Genomic DNA, 15,620 nt, shown 5'->3' on the forward strand with positions numbered 1-15,620 from the left:
AGGGTGTCAGGATAGGGACAGAGGGACTGGATCAGATGTGGTCAGCCTGTTAATCACTTGGAAAATGATTTGGCAAATCCTGGAAAACTGAGTAGGTCAGTATATCCTACAGCCTGGCACTTGCACTCCTGGATTTAAGGCCTCGAGAATTCTTGCACACATGAACCAGGAGACTGGTAGCAAACAGCTCCCGTGAGAGCAAAGAAAATGAAAATCACCCAAATGTCTGTGGACAGAATGGATGCACTGTGTCTGTGTGTGTGTCCCCCTATGCAATGGAACACTGTCAAGTTAGGGAAAATAAACTGCAAGAATGTAACATCAGGACCGCAAAACCAGATGAGTAGAGACAATCACAGAAGACTATGAAAAAGACACCTTTTCTATAAAGCTCGAGAAAAGGAACACACTGTTCATGGGAGGTAGGAGGATCTGAGATGGGAGAGAACCAAAGCACAGGAATGACCAAGCATTGGGCAATGGGTTCTCCTTGGAGCAGCAAAGGAAAGAGGGGGGCTGGGGAGGGGACAGAACCAGCGCCTTCGGCAGCCTATGTGTTAAGGAGGGCAGTTTGGGACGTGTGCCCCTGGCAGGTGCCATCGGCTAAGGGGAAAGCTGTGCTCTGGACACCATCAGGGATCCTGGGACGGTTCCAAGCCCGCTGCCCAAATGGACCCAGAGGGAACCTTCCCTAGGTGGCTCTGGACAATTGTCTGCTGCCTTGGGTGCTGAGTCCCCAAGTGTCCACTACTAAGAATGTTGGGTGACAACTGGAGGGACCCCAGCCATCCGCACCAGCCGATGACTGGACTACACGCTAAGACCATCTCCCCGTGAATCACCGAGTGCAGGAAATGGACTCGGGACTGGGTCAGAGAAGACAGAGCCAGTGGAGTAAAGGCTACTCCCTACTGCATATACTGAGAGCTGCCTGGAAACACAGTCCTTAGTAAGATGCCTGACAAAGTAAAGCAGGTCCTCCCCACTTCTGGCCAGGGCAGCCTCCCCCCGCCACGCCACTCTGGGCCCAGACACGCAGGAGACCCACGGTGGGCCTGCTGGGGACGAAACACTGAAGAGCCAACACCCAGATGGTAAGAAAACCTTTGGGATTCACTGCCCCGCGCTCCAGGGGAAAAAGGGCTGCTTTCCTTAAAGAGAGAAAATGAATCACCATGTTCGTGATGTCCTCCTACTTTCACTTTTAACAAAATTTGCAATAAACCACAATTCTTAAGCTGTTTTTCACTTTTTTATTGCTGTTAATTCAAGGAAAAAGGGTTGCATAAAATCCAATCTGTTCTAGAAATATAAGTGGCCTTTCCAGTACATAACATTTCAAATATCAAAGTATATGGTAAACATACAAATAAGGAGAAGGTAACATACCTCCTATGTACAGTACAGTATCTTAAATCATAAAATAAGCTCCATAAAGTACAACTGGCAAGTGATTCACAATGCGGTCCATACGTGGCTTATCAAAACTCTCACTGGAACAGCTCAACTGCAGCTTAACAATTAATTTAATAATATGGTCCAAAAATACCCAGATCAAATAAAATATATTTAATCAAAATAATTTCCTTTACTCGAACTTTTTTCTTTTTAAATTAAAGCTTTCATCTACCCCTTCACCCCCACCCCCTTTCCCCTTTAACTCCCACCCTGAAAGTTAGTTTCAAAATGTACATTGCTGCTATAAATATAAACGCTACCTATGAAGCATTAAATGAAGCTTCTTTTTTCTTCAAGTTTTTCCTTTCATCTAGCAATCTGTTAGGCTTCTGAACCAAGACCAAGTATTTAAGTTCCTCTGCTGTATACCAACGTTACTTCACACAACAAAAATCTGTCATTTCTGCTCCGTACTGAGGAATGGGAAAACAAAACCAGCCCCGACCCCAAACCTAGGACTATACAGTGGTAGTTGCTCATTGCTGTTGAATGCAGCAGTTCCAAAAATACACCCAGTCTTCCAGATAATCTCAGTGCACTTTAGGAAATCAAAAATTACCTGGAAGCAATTTAGTACATAGATTGGCTTTAAAAAAATTTTTTTTTCTTTAAACAGCAGCATTAAACTTAGTGACATGACACTGACATGATTAATACCATCTTAACACACTCAGAATTCAGTCTTTCACATTATAATCAAGCAAAGTGGTAAACTGTTATCAAAGTGACTTTGCTATGAGAGACGGTGAGGGAACAAACCTGACTTTAGCAGAAAGCAGAGCTTCTGCTCAGATTGCAATAAACATTTTAAACACAACGTAACACTGCTACAGTTGGTGTGAGAAAAGAAGAGATCTTTACTCAGGTAGTGTCTCTTTAGCACGACACAATGGTAGACTACAAGTGAAATCAGCTGTCGACTTTCGTTACAGACACAGACACACAGAACAACACTCACACTAGTTTGTTCACTTTATGTCTCTCTGAAGCAACAGGCTAAAAAAGTATGATGAAGTAAAAAGTTTTGTGGTTTTTTGTTTTTTAAGAAAAAGCTCTTTGTACACTTCAGACATCCTATTTTTTCAGTTTCATATGGTTTTACTTCTTCCTCTCTCTTCCACTTTATTTTTGATTTGGACCACAAGCACTGCATATATGTGTTTACGTGACGCTGTTTTAGTACATATATACACACAATTTGGGGACTTGATTTCTCCTTTCAGATTAAGGTGAAACATTTCACCTTCGATTTACAGGCAGGGCAGGTTACGGAAGCGTGGACCGCTGCATGGCCAGCTGCCCCTGCCACAGGCCGCTGGAAGGAAGGTGACAGGGAGACATGTGTCCTTGAGGGTGAAAGTGAGAAGAGCGTGGAAGAAGCGAAGTTTCTCTTTTTCAAAACCATATGACTGTCACCAGTGTTGTAAAAAAAAAGTCAAATACACAGTTTTAAAGATTCAGTAAACATTGCACACAGCAAGTATTCAGTGTAAAAAAAAAAAAAGCACAGCAAACATTTTCCTTTTGATAGTTTGTCTGGATGTTTAAATTACATGTATCATACAGATAAGCCTGTTGTTGAACCAGGAGACCAGAGGCTCAAAAGCAATGCATTCTTTTTTGTTTTGGACATCGGTACAAGAGAAATGAAAACTCCCAACTGCATAGAAATCTAGGAAATGTAGAGACAAAGAAACACAAATAAAATACCTTTCCTCTCCTCCCCTCCACACCCCACCATGACTCCCCCACGCGTCAGGGTATTAAGCAGTCAAGCTTTACTTGTTTCACTCTGCAGAATCCAACGTATCATTAGGAGGGGGGAGGGGAGGTGCGTATCTCAGTCTGTAAGTGCCTAAAACGGGAAAGACAGAAGTGCTAAGTCACTGCTTACAACGCAACGCATCACAAACCACTACAAGATAGCAAACGGGCATGCCGGCAGAAGGCAGCTTCCTCCGCGCCACTACGGTTCCAGAATGGTAAATACGAGTTACCTTCTTCAAGGAGTAATGTGACGTGTGTGCTTTAAGTGCAACCTAAAGCTATCAAACTCAAGCTTCCTTTCAAAATGCCAAGTATACACCCGCAACTCAAGACTTTGTTTTCCCCCTGGATGAGATTTGGCAAAATGACAAAAGCCAAATCCAAGGGCAAGATAACAGTCTGACATCTCCTCCGCTGAACTTGCCATCTTACTCATACTCATTTAAGAACATTTTCTTGTTTCTGGTGGTAATGACATTAAGCAGAGTTCAAATAATTCCCTTGCTCCCAAGCCAGTGCTTAAATATTTTGTTCCTGAAAATGCAGTAGCATTTTTTAAGCATCTGCTGGGAGGGAAAAGGGCACCATGAGGGAATGTGCATGAGGCTAGCTGGCTATGCATGGATGGATTAAAGAGTAACTAAAAATCCTACATGTCAGATGCCTGCATCACTTCCTACTTCTTCTGTATTTAAAAATTTTGCATATTCTATGAAACGGGATTGTAGCTTAAAAAAAAAAAAGTGCTGCAAGCAAGAGATTTGACATTATATAACGCAAACTCCCGTCATATTCCTTCCAAAGTGCCTCAGTGGTTTATTGTGCCTTCCTTGGAAATTGAATTCCTCTCAACTTCCTCGTGCTGTGTGACCTGGGTCTATGCTAGGTTTTCCCATCTGCATTTTCGGATTTGTCACTGAAAGCACAACATCGGTCAATGAACACACGCCAGCTCTTTCTGCCACAACAGGATGACCGTGCTCGGTAAGGTGGGGGGGACGGGCACATTCAAAAACAAGTCCTCTGGGAGTTCTCATGATTACCTTGTTGACTGGCCTCCATGGACGACTGCTTGCACTCCTGTGCGTAGTGTCCGCTCACACCACAGTTGTAACATGACACGTTCCCGTTCTTCTTGGGCCCCGAGCCACTCGCGTTGGCAACTACGTTCGGTGCTGGGTACACAGGATAGAACCGCCCAAATCCCGCCATCTGCTGCATGCCGTAGTTGGCTTGGCTCCCCATGACTGGGTCATGCACCAGTCCATTTGCATAAGGAGTCTGAGGCAGAAAAAAAGGAAGTTGGTTTCCGTTGCTCTGATGTGCTTGGTTGAGGTAGCTGCCATTGCAGATGGATGGCAGAGTAAAGAACGACGGGACTCGGTACATTGGTCCGGGCATCGGATTGGGGTAATAGTAACTATTTAGCTGAAGGTTTCCATTGGTCCCACAGCTGCACCTTCGCCCGCAGGAGCCGCAAGGCCCCGAGCCCAGCTGCTGCTGTGGCGGCAGGACCGTCCCGTTAGCGTTCGTGCTGCCCACCGCGCTGATGTACGACGTGCTGTCACTCTGCGCGGTGCTGTGGGTCAGGGCGGGGCTGGGGCTGGGGGCGGGGCCCGGGGTGTGGGTGGGCACGGCGGGCTGCCCGGTGGCCGGGGCCTGGCTCGGGGCCGATGTGGCCGCGGGGCTGAGCACGCTGGAGCTCTGGCCGGGCAGCACGCCGGTGGCGAGGGGGGAGCCCGGCAGGGTGTAGGAAGCTGGTGGCTGGGCGGCTGACAGGCCGGCTGCTGGGAGAACTACCTTCACATTGGCAGGCTGAGGGACGGTCCCAGTGCTTCCCTCGATTTGAGGCACCATTTGATTTAGTCCTACCACTTGGGATGCGGATTTTGTGATGGGGTCCGTGGTAGCAACAGGAGAGCCCGGGAAGGTCCCTGGGCTGTGGACGGGAAGAAAGGCAGTGCTTGGTGACCCGAGGCTCAGACTTGCGGGGGGCTGCTGCGGGATGTTCACTGGGCAGCTCTCGGAAGACCCCTGTGGTGGCGCCAGCTTGAGCCTCTGAATCGTGAGGTGTAAAGCAGGGGCGCTGCTGTGGGGGAGGAACGCTGACGGGAGGGGTAATGGGGAAGCCAGTAATTCAAGGTGTTTCTCTGACTCTCCAGTAGAAGCTGTCGGTCCCAGGATTCCAACGGGGGTAGAATTTGTGGATTCCCTTATTGCAGAAATAGCAACGGGACTGGGAACAAGCATCCCTATCGTCTTGCCATCAGCCGATTTGGGTGGAGGAACAACCACGTCAGACTTCTGGGCACCATTGTGCATGACACAGTGTAAAGTTGGCATAAAAGAAATATGCTGATACTTGGGTGGGTTTAGGGGATCTTCTAAAAGGCCTCCGTTGTCGCTTCCTAATGAAGCAATCTGAACAGGTGGCTTGACAGTGACGGTCTGGTTGACAGAACCATAGCCTGTAAACCGGGTTGTTGACGGATTCCCAGAATCCTCAGAATTGCTGTCTGTGTCTAAGGGAAACAAATACAAACAGATGTTAGAGCATGCATAACTCCCAACTCTTGCTAGAAATCAATTCTAAGCGTATCTATTTTTTTTTTAATTAAAGTAGATTCCACGCCTAGTGTGGAGCCAAACACAGGGCTTGAACTCATGACCCCGAGGATCAAGTTCTGAGCTGAGATCAAGAGTCGACACTTAACTGACTGAGCCACCCAGATGGCCCAAATTTTAAGTATATCTAAAATGAACTCTGCAGTTTGAAACAAGGAAATATGTCCCTCGGTTTCCTGATCGCCAAGCTGACTTTCGTTTAATTTCCAGCTTTCTATGGACTTTGTTTAAAAAATGTACAGATTTTGGAAAAGGCAACACCGTGGTGATGATAAAAAGACCAGTGGTTGCCAAGGATGGGGAGTTGAGGGCAGAGATGAAAAGGTACAGTACAGGGGACTTCAGGGCAGTGACATGATCTGTATGACACTGTAATGGAAAATACAAAGTATTATACATTTGTCCGAAGCCACTGAAGGTATAACCACCAAGAATGATCCATTAGGTCAACTATGGGCGCCGGGTGATAATAACGTATCAATGGAGGTTCATAATTGGTAAAAACTGTAGTGCTCTAGTGAGTGCTGATAACGGGGTGGGCTACACACATGGCAGCAGAAGTACATGGGAAATCTCTGTACCTTCCTCTTCATTTTATTGTAAAGCTAAAACTTCTCTAAGAAAATTAAGTCTTTAATAATAAAAAAAAAATCCATGGAGTGATGAGCAACCAAAGTTTAACTGGAGCCTGAATGAAGTACAATATAAACACTGAGATTTATTTAAGATCACCTTATTATTGAGAAAAGGATTGAATCTTATCAATTTTAGGCAATTCACTTGATATGTATTCTGCACTGCCCAACTCAAAGTCTTCATGTGTGTCTCACACACATGATACAACGTAAAGGAGCCCAGTCACAAGATTATCCCTCAACCCAAATATCTAGAGGTAGGGAACGGAAGAGAATGGAATAAATATTCTTACTTTTATTTCAGGGGGAAAAGAAAATGTAAAGTTACTATTATTAAAGTCCTAAAACAAACGGTGTTAGAACACAGGCAGCAACACAAACATAAGACCACTGCCACTTCTCCCATGACAGAACAGCAAAGAGGCAAATACAAAATTACACTTCATATGGTGTTATTGCTGCAGTCACTCTTATGCTTGTATACAGAAATAGCTTCAATCTAGATTTCCCCTGGCTTCCTGACTTCTGGTATAAAAAGGGCAAAAGAAGTCTAGTTCATAATATGTAGATATCATAAACCCAAATACTGCAATAATATGTAGGAAAACCATGCAATTAAATGTAGTGCCTATTTTAATATCTTTTTTGCTCATAAATACAAGCAGAACTATATCACTGCTTAAAATGTTTACATATATTAAGGTAACAACTAGCTATAGTCAATGAAGATGTTAAAAATTTTGGAAACAATACTAAAAATAAATAGTAGCCTACCTCAAGAAAGGTTAAACAGAACCTGGTTAGTGACACGGAATGTCAACAGTGTTACTAACTCTATTATAATCTAGAAAGAAGAGGTTCAATTTATGAGTAAGTGGTTCTAGCATAAACTTCCCTTAATAACTTCCTTGCTAAATGTTTCAAAACAAAAAGTATCCCAAAACTAATAACTTATTCAAGGCATTTTATCTATATCTGTAAGCATCATAGGAATACACAGTTAAACATGTAAGTCCAAAGACAACGTACATAATCATTTTTCAGGTGGTTAACTAAATTTCCGTATGAATTGGGCTTTCTTTAAATCTTAAGTCACAGCAAATGGCCTCATGAATTTAAATGATCCCAAATGGTTTTCTGAGCATTGTTAAGGACTAACCTAGCTAATTAGAGATGGTCTCTCCCTTTTTTGCTTTGGCTTTCAAAAGTATGAAGTCTCACAAAACAAAAACCCCATTATGAACAACAGAACAACAAAGTCACATGCTTTTTAAAGCAACCTTCTCATACCCTCAAATTTCTAAAAATGATTAAAGCTTTTTACCACAGTGGATATTTTCCTCCTGCTGGTTTTAGATATCGCAAATGATTCTTCATTTAAGGAAGGCTCAATTTAGTCACTTGATAACTGAGCCTATCTGAAAAAGGGCAAATTCCTCCATCCAGGCCACCAACTCACCCTATCTGACAGGAAGGGGAGGCTGCAAAATAGCCCAAGTGTACAGATGTACTCCTAACAATTCTGACAAAGAGGCCAAGTATACACTATTAGCCTAATAGCCCCAGGATTATTAATTAGTACATCCTACAGAATCAAGCATAGCATGTGAAATCAAACACACTGAAAGCTATTCTATTCTGGACAAGGCATCAACATTCTCTCATTTAACCTTCATTAAGAACTCTGGGCAATTATTTCCATTTTTTTTTTCATGAGGAAAATGCAGATCAGAATAGTACTACTGCCTCAGATTAGAACTGGTGGTAGAGTCACTATACACTACATTTTATAGGACTTCAAAACAAGTGCACAGTAAAGACTGACTTTAATTGTACAAGATGCAGCAGCATTACTGTCAAAGCTCCCTAAGACATGGCCTGATATTCTAACACAGAAGCTAGGGTCTGGGAAAGAGCTATACACGGCCCAGGAAGAGGCCACACATGGCTGAAATGCTGTGGTCTAAGGCTCTCTATAGATCTTTGTGGCCCAAGAAAAATCATTATTAATACTTCCCACTAGCATGGGTACACCTTATAACCAAAATGTTCCTAATCAGATGTTTAAAACCAAGATGTTACCAATCAGATGTCTTTATCATGTGTAAAGAATGATATCCTCATTCAACATACACTTTTTGAGATCTCATTTCCAGAACGGTAGGGTAAGGATCTCTGACACTCTACTCCTGCATAAAAGGAACAAGAATCCTGAAAAAACTGTCAAAATTGCCTCTTCAGAAGTCTGGAAATTAACTAAAGGCTTACAGGAATCGGAGTATTTATTCCAGAAAAGCCTTTGAATCTCTTAAGAATAATGAGTGCTGTGGCATTTTACTTTGCCCTAATTCCAGTGTACTTTTCTCCAGCTCAGAAGTAGCTTTACAAATGAAAACTTTTACACCTACAGTAGCCATATAAATGAGCAACCTAGCAGCCACTAGAAGAAGCATGGGTTTGGGGCTATCTAAAAGCCCTATCCCCTAAGAAATGTCACTGTTGGTCTAGTAGTTAGAGCTCATTCTATGTTAACAGCTGCTTACCACAGGGCATTTGTCACAATCAATCAGCAGCAAATGCTTAACAACCTGGCCGCCTGAGGCAGCATTACTAGTTGGGGCTAATAAGCTGACCAAAAAACATAAAAGAAAAAAAACCTGAAGAATGAGATGTCCACAGGGAGCTTTGAAATTCTTTCACACATTCCTGAAAATCTAGAGGCCATGCTTATTATGTCTAGGGCTGTATGTAAGCCCGGGAAAGACCTGAGAAAGCCTGCACTCTCAATTTTGGCTGACTCTGAGCTTCTCTTTAAGGAGGAACTGAAGACACAATACATGCAGAAAACAAAGGGCAAAATGGCAGATGTGAATCCTACATTATCCGTAATTACAGTAAAATCAAATGGATTAAACACTCTGCTCAAATGGCAGAGATGGGCAGAATGGCTAAAAAGCCATAATCCAACCACAGGCTGTCTATAAGAGATGCATTTTTTTTTTTTTTTATTTACGATAGTCATACAGAGAGAGAGAGAGAGAGAGGCAGAGACACAGGCAGAGGGAGAAGCAGGCTCCATGCACCGGGAGCCTGACGTGGGATTCGATCCCGGGTCTCCAGGATCAGAGACCAGGGCCAAAGGCAGGCGCCAAACTGCTGCGCCACCCAGGGATCCCCAGGAGATACATTTTAGATTCAAAGACACCTATAGGCTTAAAGTAAAAGAACAAAAAAAGAAGTATCCTGCAAATAATACCCAAGAGAGAGCTAGAGTGGTTACATTATTCTCAGATAAAATAGACTTTAAGGCAAAAACTGTTATTAGAGACAAAGAAAAAGGATATTTTAATAATGATAAAAGGATTGATACATGAGGAAGATATATAAATTATAAATATGTACCTCTAGCAACACACACACTTTCAATCTTTCTATACTAAACTCCATTTTACCATGACTGTTTTCTTTCCACTTAATTTCATATGCAGGGAAATAAGCTTTAAAAAAAATCAACATTGCTAGGAAATGCCAAGTCAGTGGTCCATAAGACACCCTTTATACCAGTTAAATTTAAAATCAATAATGACATTTATAGGAACAAAAATTACTTATGTTTGACTGCTTTTAAGAGACAACACACATTTTCCTCTGCCACCCCCATATCCCTTCCAGAGAGCAAACCTCTGTCTTTTTCTTCTTCACTTTCAAAGCTTTCTCTTCCATCATGCCGTGGGCTAGAGGGAGAACTGTAACTCTCTGAAGAGGTTTCCCCACATGTGTCATGTCCAGATCCAATGTCCAAATTCACATCTAAAAATAACAATTCTATCTTTTAAAAATCACGTTAAGTAGTTAAATTAATTTCTTAATTGAACTATTAGAAGTAGTTACAGCTGTAAAATTTGTTTTCTTTTTCAGTTTTTCTAGAAGCACCTAAAAGGCTCGTCCTTGACCTAGGAAAAATTCAGTATTAAAACACAGTTTTAATTGAAAATAATTGAATAATAAATACACTCTTAAAGGCAGAGGAACAAGTCAATCTTACTTTAAAGGCAGAGGAACAAGTCAATCTTACTTTAAAAAATCAGAGTTAAGGTTCTTTGTAGGGCCTGCTCAATAACAGCACATTGAGCCATTTTCTAAGCCTAGATATCTTAAATTCTCAGAGCTTGTTGGAAAATTCACTCTTTAATAGAACTCAAGAATGGAACCATCAAAAATGCTTATTCAATTAAATCACTATGGCCCACAACAAGGTGGGGTAGGGGGTGTCATACAGAACCTGCCATGACCAATTAGCCTTATGTGTTTTGAGCACAGAGAAAAGATTATCGGTATACCTAGTACTGGACATTCCTGCACTGGCCCACACTTAGATAACTGTTTTATTCATTTCTGTAAACCCAGGAGCTAACATAGCTTCTGTCTTGCAGCAAGCATTGAACACATGTTTAGTATATAAGTCCTCATATAAGGAATTCTAGAGGAATTCTAGTACTATATAGATGAGTGAACCATTTCTACGGCAATCTGGTAGAAGCAACAAAAGGTAATCACTTGGACAAAATAATGTTAGAAAAAAAGATGTGCTTTGTGTAATGAATATGCTAGCTGACTAATCTGTGTCTTTTGAAGGCATTAAATTTATAACAGTGTTAGTACTGTTACGCATGACCTTGCCTAGCCCAAGGACTCAAATGGTGAGTAGATACTAAAGAAAAAAGTCGTTAAGAATGTAAATGTTGCTAATTGCCTTTGGGTAATAAAATGCCAAACTGCCAAAGGAAAACTGCATAAAATCTCATGGGACCGTAAAAAAAAAAAAAAAAAAAACATGGCAGAGGAGTTACTTGGGCAAGTAATAATTTTACAGAAAAGTAATCTGGAGTATATTTATACGCGGTAATGGATTTTGCATTACCAGTCACAACACGACTAGGGAAAGGGATGCAAGTCACCAGAAATGGTGATCTGAAGACCATTTAATGTGTCACAGTGGCCAAACAGTCTGGCATTAAACTGGACTAATGAAAACTAAACCTATAAGAACTGTGGCACCAATTTCTCCAAATGACAATTTATAGAATTATTTACTCTAGATAATGAAGCTAGTAAGTATTCTAATCTCCAAATTATCAAATAAATAATTTGCAGTTTTCAAATATCTAAATCCATAAATCTAAATCTATACTAAATATAATTCCCTTTTTAATGATCCAGAAGGTGCAGTTTCTTTGGAATTTTTCTCATCAGAAATTATGTGATTGGGCAGCCAGGGTGGCTCAGCAGTTTAGCGCTGCCTTCAGCCCAGGCAGGACGTGATCCAGGATTGAGTCCCACGTCGGGTTCCCTGCATGGAGCCTGCTTCTCCTTCTGCCTATGTCTCTGCCTGTGTGTGTGTGTGTATATCTCATGAATAAATAAATAAAATATTTTTAAAAAAGAATAGGTGATGGTCTGAAATCAGGAAGTTTGGACAGGGAGGATGAAACAATTATGTCAAAGGATGGTCCATTCACTGTCCTTTCAAACAGAAGCATACACTTTGTTAGGTCTCAAAGGGTAAAAGGTTTTGCACATTATGAAGAGGACAAAACGCAGAAACTTACAATATTAGCCACTATTCTAACAATGAAATCCTGGTTATGAGAATGTATGAACAAACAGAAGAAAGGTGGACTAAAGAACCATGTAGGTCATCACATGATAGGACCACAGTGGGTTATTAAAGGAAGCTGGAGATTTTTAAGCCTCTGAAATCTCTTAAAAGAATTACTGAGAGGTCAACTATCTCATGGCCCCCCTAAGTTTTTGCTGCCACCATCTGCAGCACAAGAATGGGGTGGAGGAAACACAGGTGATACACTGGGACAAAGTTCTTAATGACGCAGATAAAGGAAAGCATGAGTCCTTTTAGTAGAGAGATTTAAAGCTGGAGGTGTTAAAAGCAAATATGCCACGAAGAATACAGATGATAAACAGGACTGCCTGCTTTCTGGGGAGGACACAACATGAAGGGGGAGGTAGTAAGGGACTTCTCTTGTTCCCTTTTGTATCTTTAGAATATGGAATTCTAGAAATGTATTGTTATGCAAAATAGAAGTTAAACCTTAAGATTAAAAAAAAGTGATATTTCTCTTATTTACTGAAAGATACCGACAACATACACATTAGAAGGACCTGGTATTTTCAACTTCAAGACAGCATCTACACTTCATGACACGTAGGACTTGTTCCATAAAGAAAAAAAAAATCTTTCATACATCTTGAGTTTACTGAACGCTTAGAAGTAATTCCTTCTTCATACCCTACTATCTCAAAGGGACATAAATAAACAGAGGTGTTCAGTTGGCAAACATCTGAGCTACATTTGACATCAATGCGATGTTTTATTAGTAGTCACAATTCATGACTGAGAATAAAGTTTATTTTAATAAAAAATCCTGAGATTGTATTTTCAGAATATTGGAAAATGAAGAGCCAAAGGAGTTGGGAGTTTGGGATGTTACTTAAAAGTTCTTCATAACCCACACAGTATATGTTTTCCTCTGTCTTTGACTAGGGAGAAGGAACTAAATTATTAAACACCTCAGCAATGGGGAGATGCTGTTCAGATGTAACCATACTTAATTTTTACACTCTAGGGAGGGAGGCTATTATTCCTGGCTTTGTCAATGAGAAAAATCAGGTTTCAGAGAGGCCACACATTTCTACAACTAGGTAAGTACAAGATTCAACCCCATAGGTGTGTGAGAGCAAAGTCCATAGAACCATAGAACAACTCTATAAATGCAAAGCTAAAGAGGAAAGAACTGCATGCTTCTTCGGGGAGCAGCAGCTCCCAAATTACATGACAGATGAGAGACGGAGCAACCTTTTGAGGGTGGGACATATTTGACAGAAATTTTGACTGGGAAATGACCCAATTTAGTAAGGGATCGAGGAGATCAACATGCGGGCAGTGTAGAAAATGCTCTGGAGGAAGAACAGACCAGGGAGATGTGCCGGAAGGAATTTCCAACCCTCTACTGACAGAGACCTTTCGTCATTCTTATTTTAGCTTTCCTCCTCCTTTTAGCTGCCACCACCACAGGAAACCTCAAAGATAGTTAAGTGTTACAATTAACTCATCAATGACATGTTTTTTTTTTTCCATGTCATTTTTTTCCCCCAAAGACAGTTAATTCAGTGAGTTGGCCAGATGATTTTAAAGTCAAAATGCAACCACATTTCCTGTATCAATGTTCAATCTCTCTGAATAAATACCTGGTTTAAAAGCACACTCCATAAAAACTATATATATATTCTGGTTATTTATGTTGTATCACTCTGAATGTGCTAATACTTGGATAAAATTTAAATTTAAAAAATCCTTCATTTGTGAGATCAGTGCAGTCGACAAATGCATTAGGTACACTCATGAACAAAAAACCTTCTCCTAGAAATCTATGGGCTTTTCTTCTCTTTTATCTTTATTATTAATAGTAAACATGACAGAAAAGTTATCAATGAACCAGCAGAAAGGACATTTCTCAAATGAATACAAAACCAAGAAGAGCTCTTAAAAGTGGATAAATGAAAACTAATCAAATCTAATATAATAAAAATCTGGTGTCTGAATTCCCTTAAAGCTCCATAACCACCCCCACCCCCTCCAAAGAATCAGCACTAAAACATGAAACAAGATTCTAAAAAATGACTTTACACAAGAACAAGGACAGGCTTCCATGAGGGCAGAAAAGATCTACCAGGTCCTGGACCTTTGCTCTGGAGCAGGGATCAGCTTGAGAAGCAAACAAATGAGCAGCCGGCTGCTACCAGAGGAAGGAGAAGGTGGGTAGGTAGAACTGTGGCAAAGGAAAAGCTTGACCTCCCAGCTGAATCCCACTTCCTAAATTAACTCCATCAATACTTTGGAATGGTTTAATTCAGAAATTGCTATCTGCATCAGTGCAGGATCAAAGTATATCAGGATTTGACACAATAGTTCAATACCTACTGTGATAGGTATCATGCTAAATATATTTATTTGATGGGGATTTCAAAGAAAAACTTTCTTACCTTTCACAGAACCACCATGTGCATGCTGAGAAGTGGAGAGTCTAATACCATTTATTCTACTATTCAATCTGTTGTCAGTTTTCTTCATTTTCTCCCTAAACCAAAAGTATATACGTTACCCAACACATTTTATAAGGTTCTCTGGAGAACACAGTAAGTAGTGTAACTAAAATTCTCAATTTTTATAATAAAAAAATTTAGCAAGGTATAATCTAAATGCAAGATTCATCCCTTTAGTGTACAGTTCTGAGAGTTCTGTGCCCCTCCAAACTGAATATATTTGGCAATAGCTTCATTTCAATCATCTGCATTTGTTGATTTTGAATTTTAAAGAATTAAGCCTAGATGTAAAAATAAGAGGAAAACTAAAAGAAAAATACTCTATATAATATAAATTAGACATGCCCATAGTCAAATCCTGAATTGTTGCCTTTCTTACCAATTTGTATTACTGGAAACATTAAATTGAACCTACTTTTCTATTTGTGGCTTTCCTTTCTTCTTATTTATTGATGATAAGCCTCGTTTTTCAGTTGAATGCTAATGGAAAGAATAAAGAGAAGTCACACAGACGAAAACTAAACCATACTCGTGTAGTCACCCTTCTATTCTGAGATCAAACATTAAAGTGACACCTTGCCGGTTGTATATTCTAATAAATTCTGATTTCTAACCTATTTCCTGAAGCTACCTACCTGGATCACTAAAATTTGCACATTCTCTGCAAAATAATACTGATCTAAGAAAAAAATCTATTTTGTATTTTGCTTTTAAAATGGACCTGTATTCTTTCTTCTGATCACAAAATTAAACACAAGTGTTTTTGCTACAACTGGTATTTGCTACACCTTCAACAGTATTCTAACATTCAGGTTTTTAAAACTGCAAAAACAGTTTTGTCAACTTTAAGAAGGGAAGGTGTAGGCACTGAAGTAGAGAGAAGATATAATCACATGGACTCTGAAAACAGGCCATTAAGTATGACCAAAGTGACATACAATTTCTCCAAGTATGCTTCAATGCTTTGGTTTTTAAGAAGGCATTGCAGTAAAGGTTAACATTTGGATCTGAGTG

The 15,620-nt window shown here is 40.6% G+C and overlaps 1 protein-coding gene across 1 annotated transcript in view; it reads right to left on the reverse strand.

Moving 5' to 3' along the window:
* Nucleotides 1-1,239: 1,239 nt before the first annotated feature.
* LOC129514478 (zinc finger CCHC domain-containing protein 2) overlaps nucleotides 1,240-15,620 on the reverse strand; it is a 58,405-nt gene continuing 44,024 nt past the window's right edge. The window contains exons 10-14 of the mRNA XM_055333050.1: nucleotides 15,022-15,086; nucleotides 14,547-14,641; nucleotides 10,167-10,295; nucleotides 4,269-5,747; nucleotides 1,240-3,313 (exon numbers count right to left, since the gene is read on the reverse strand). Of these exons, the coding sequence (XP_055189025.1) occupies nucleotides 3,246-3,313; nucleotides 4,269-5,747; nucleotides 10,167-10,295; nucleotides 14,547-14,641; nucleotides 15,022-15,086 (1,836 nt within the window). The 3' untranslated portion in view covers nucleotides 1,240-3,245. The remainder of the gene's footprint in view (nucleotides 3,314-4,268; nucleotides 5,748-10,166; nucleotides 10,296-14,546; nucleotides 14,642-15,021; nucleotides 15,087-15,620) is intronic.

The sequence above is a fragment of the Nyctereutes procyonoides genome, unplaced genomic scaffold (genome assembly GCF_905146905.1).
Source record: "Nyctereutes procyonoides isolate TBG_1078 unplaced genomic scaffold, NYPRO_anot_genome, whole genome shotgun sequence".
NCBI classification, from domain to species: domain Eukaryota; kingdom Metazoa; phylum Chordata; class Mammalia; order Carnivora; family Canidae; genus Nyctereutes; species Nyctereutes procyonoides.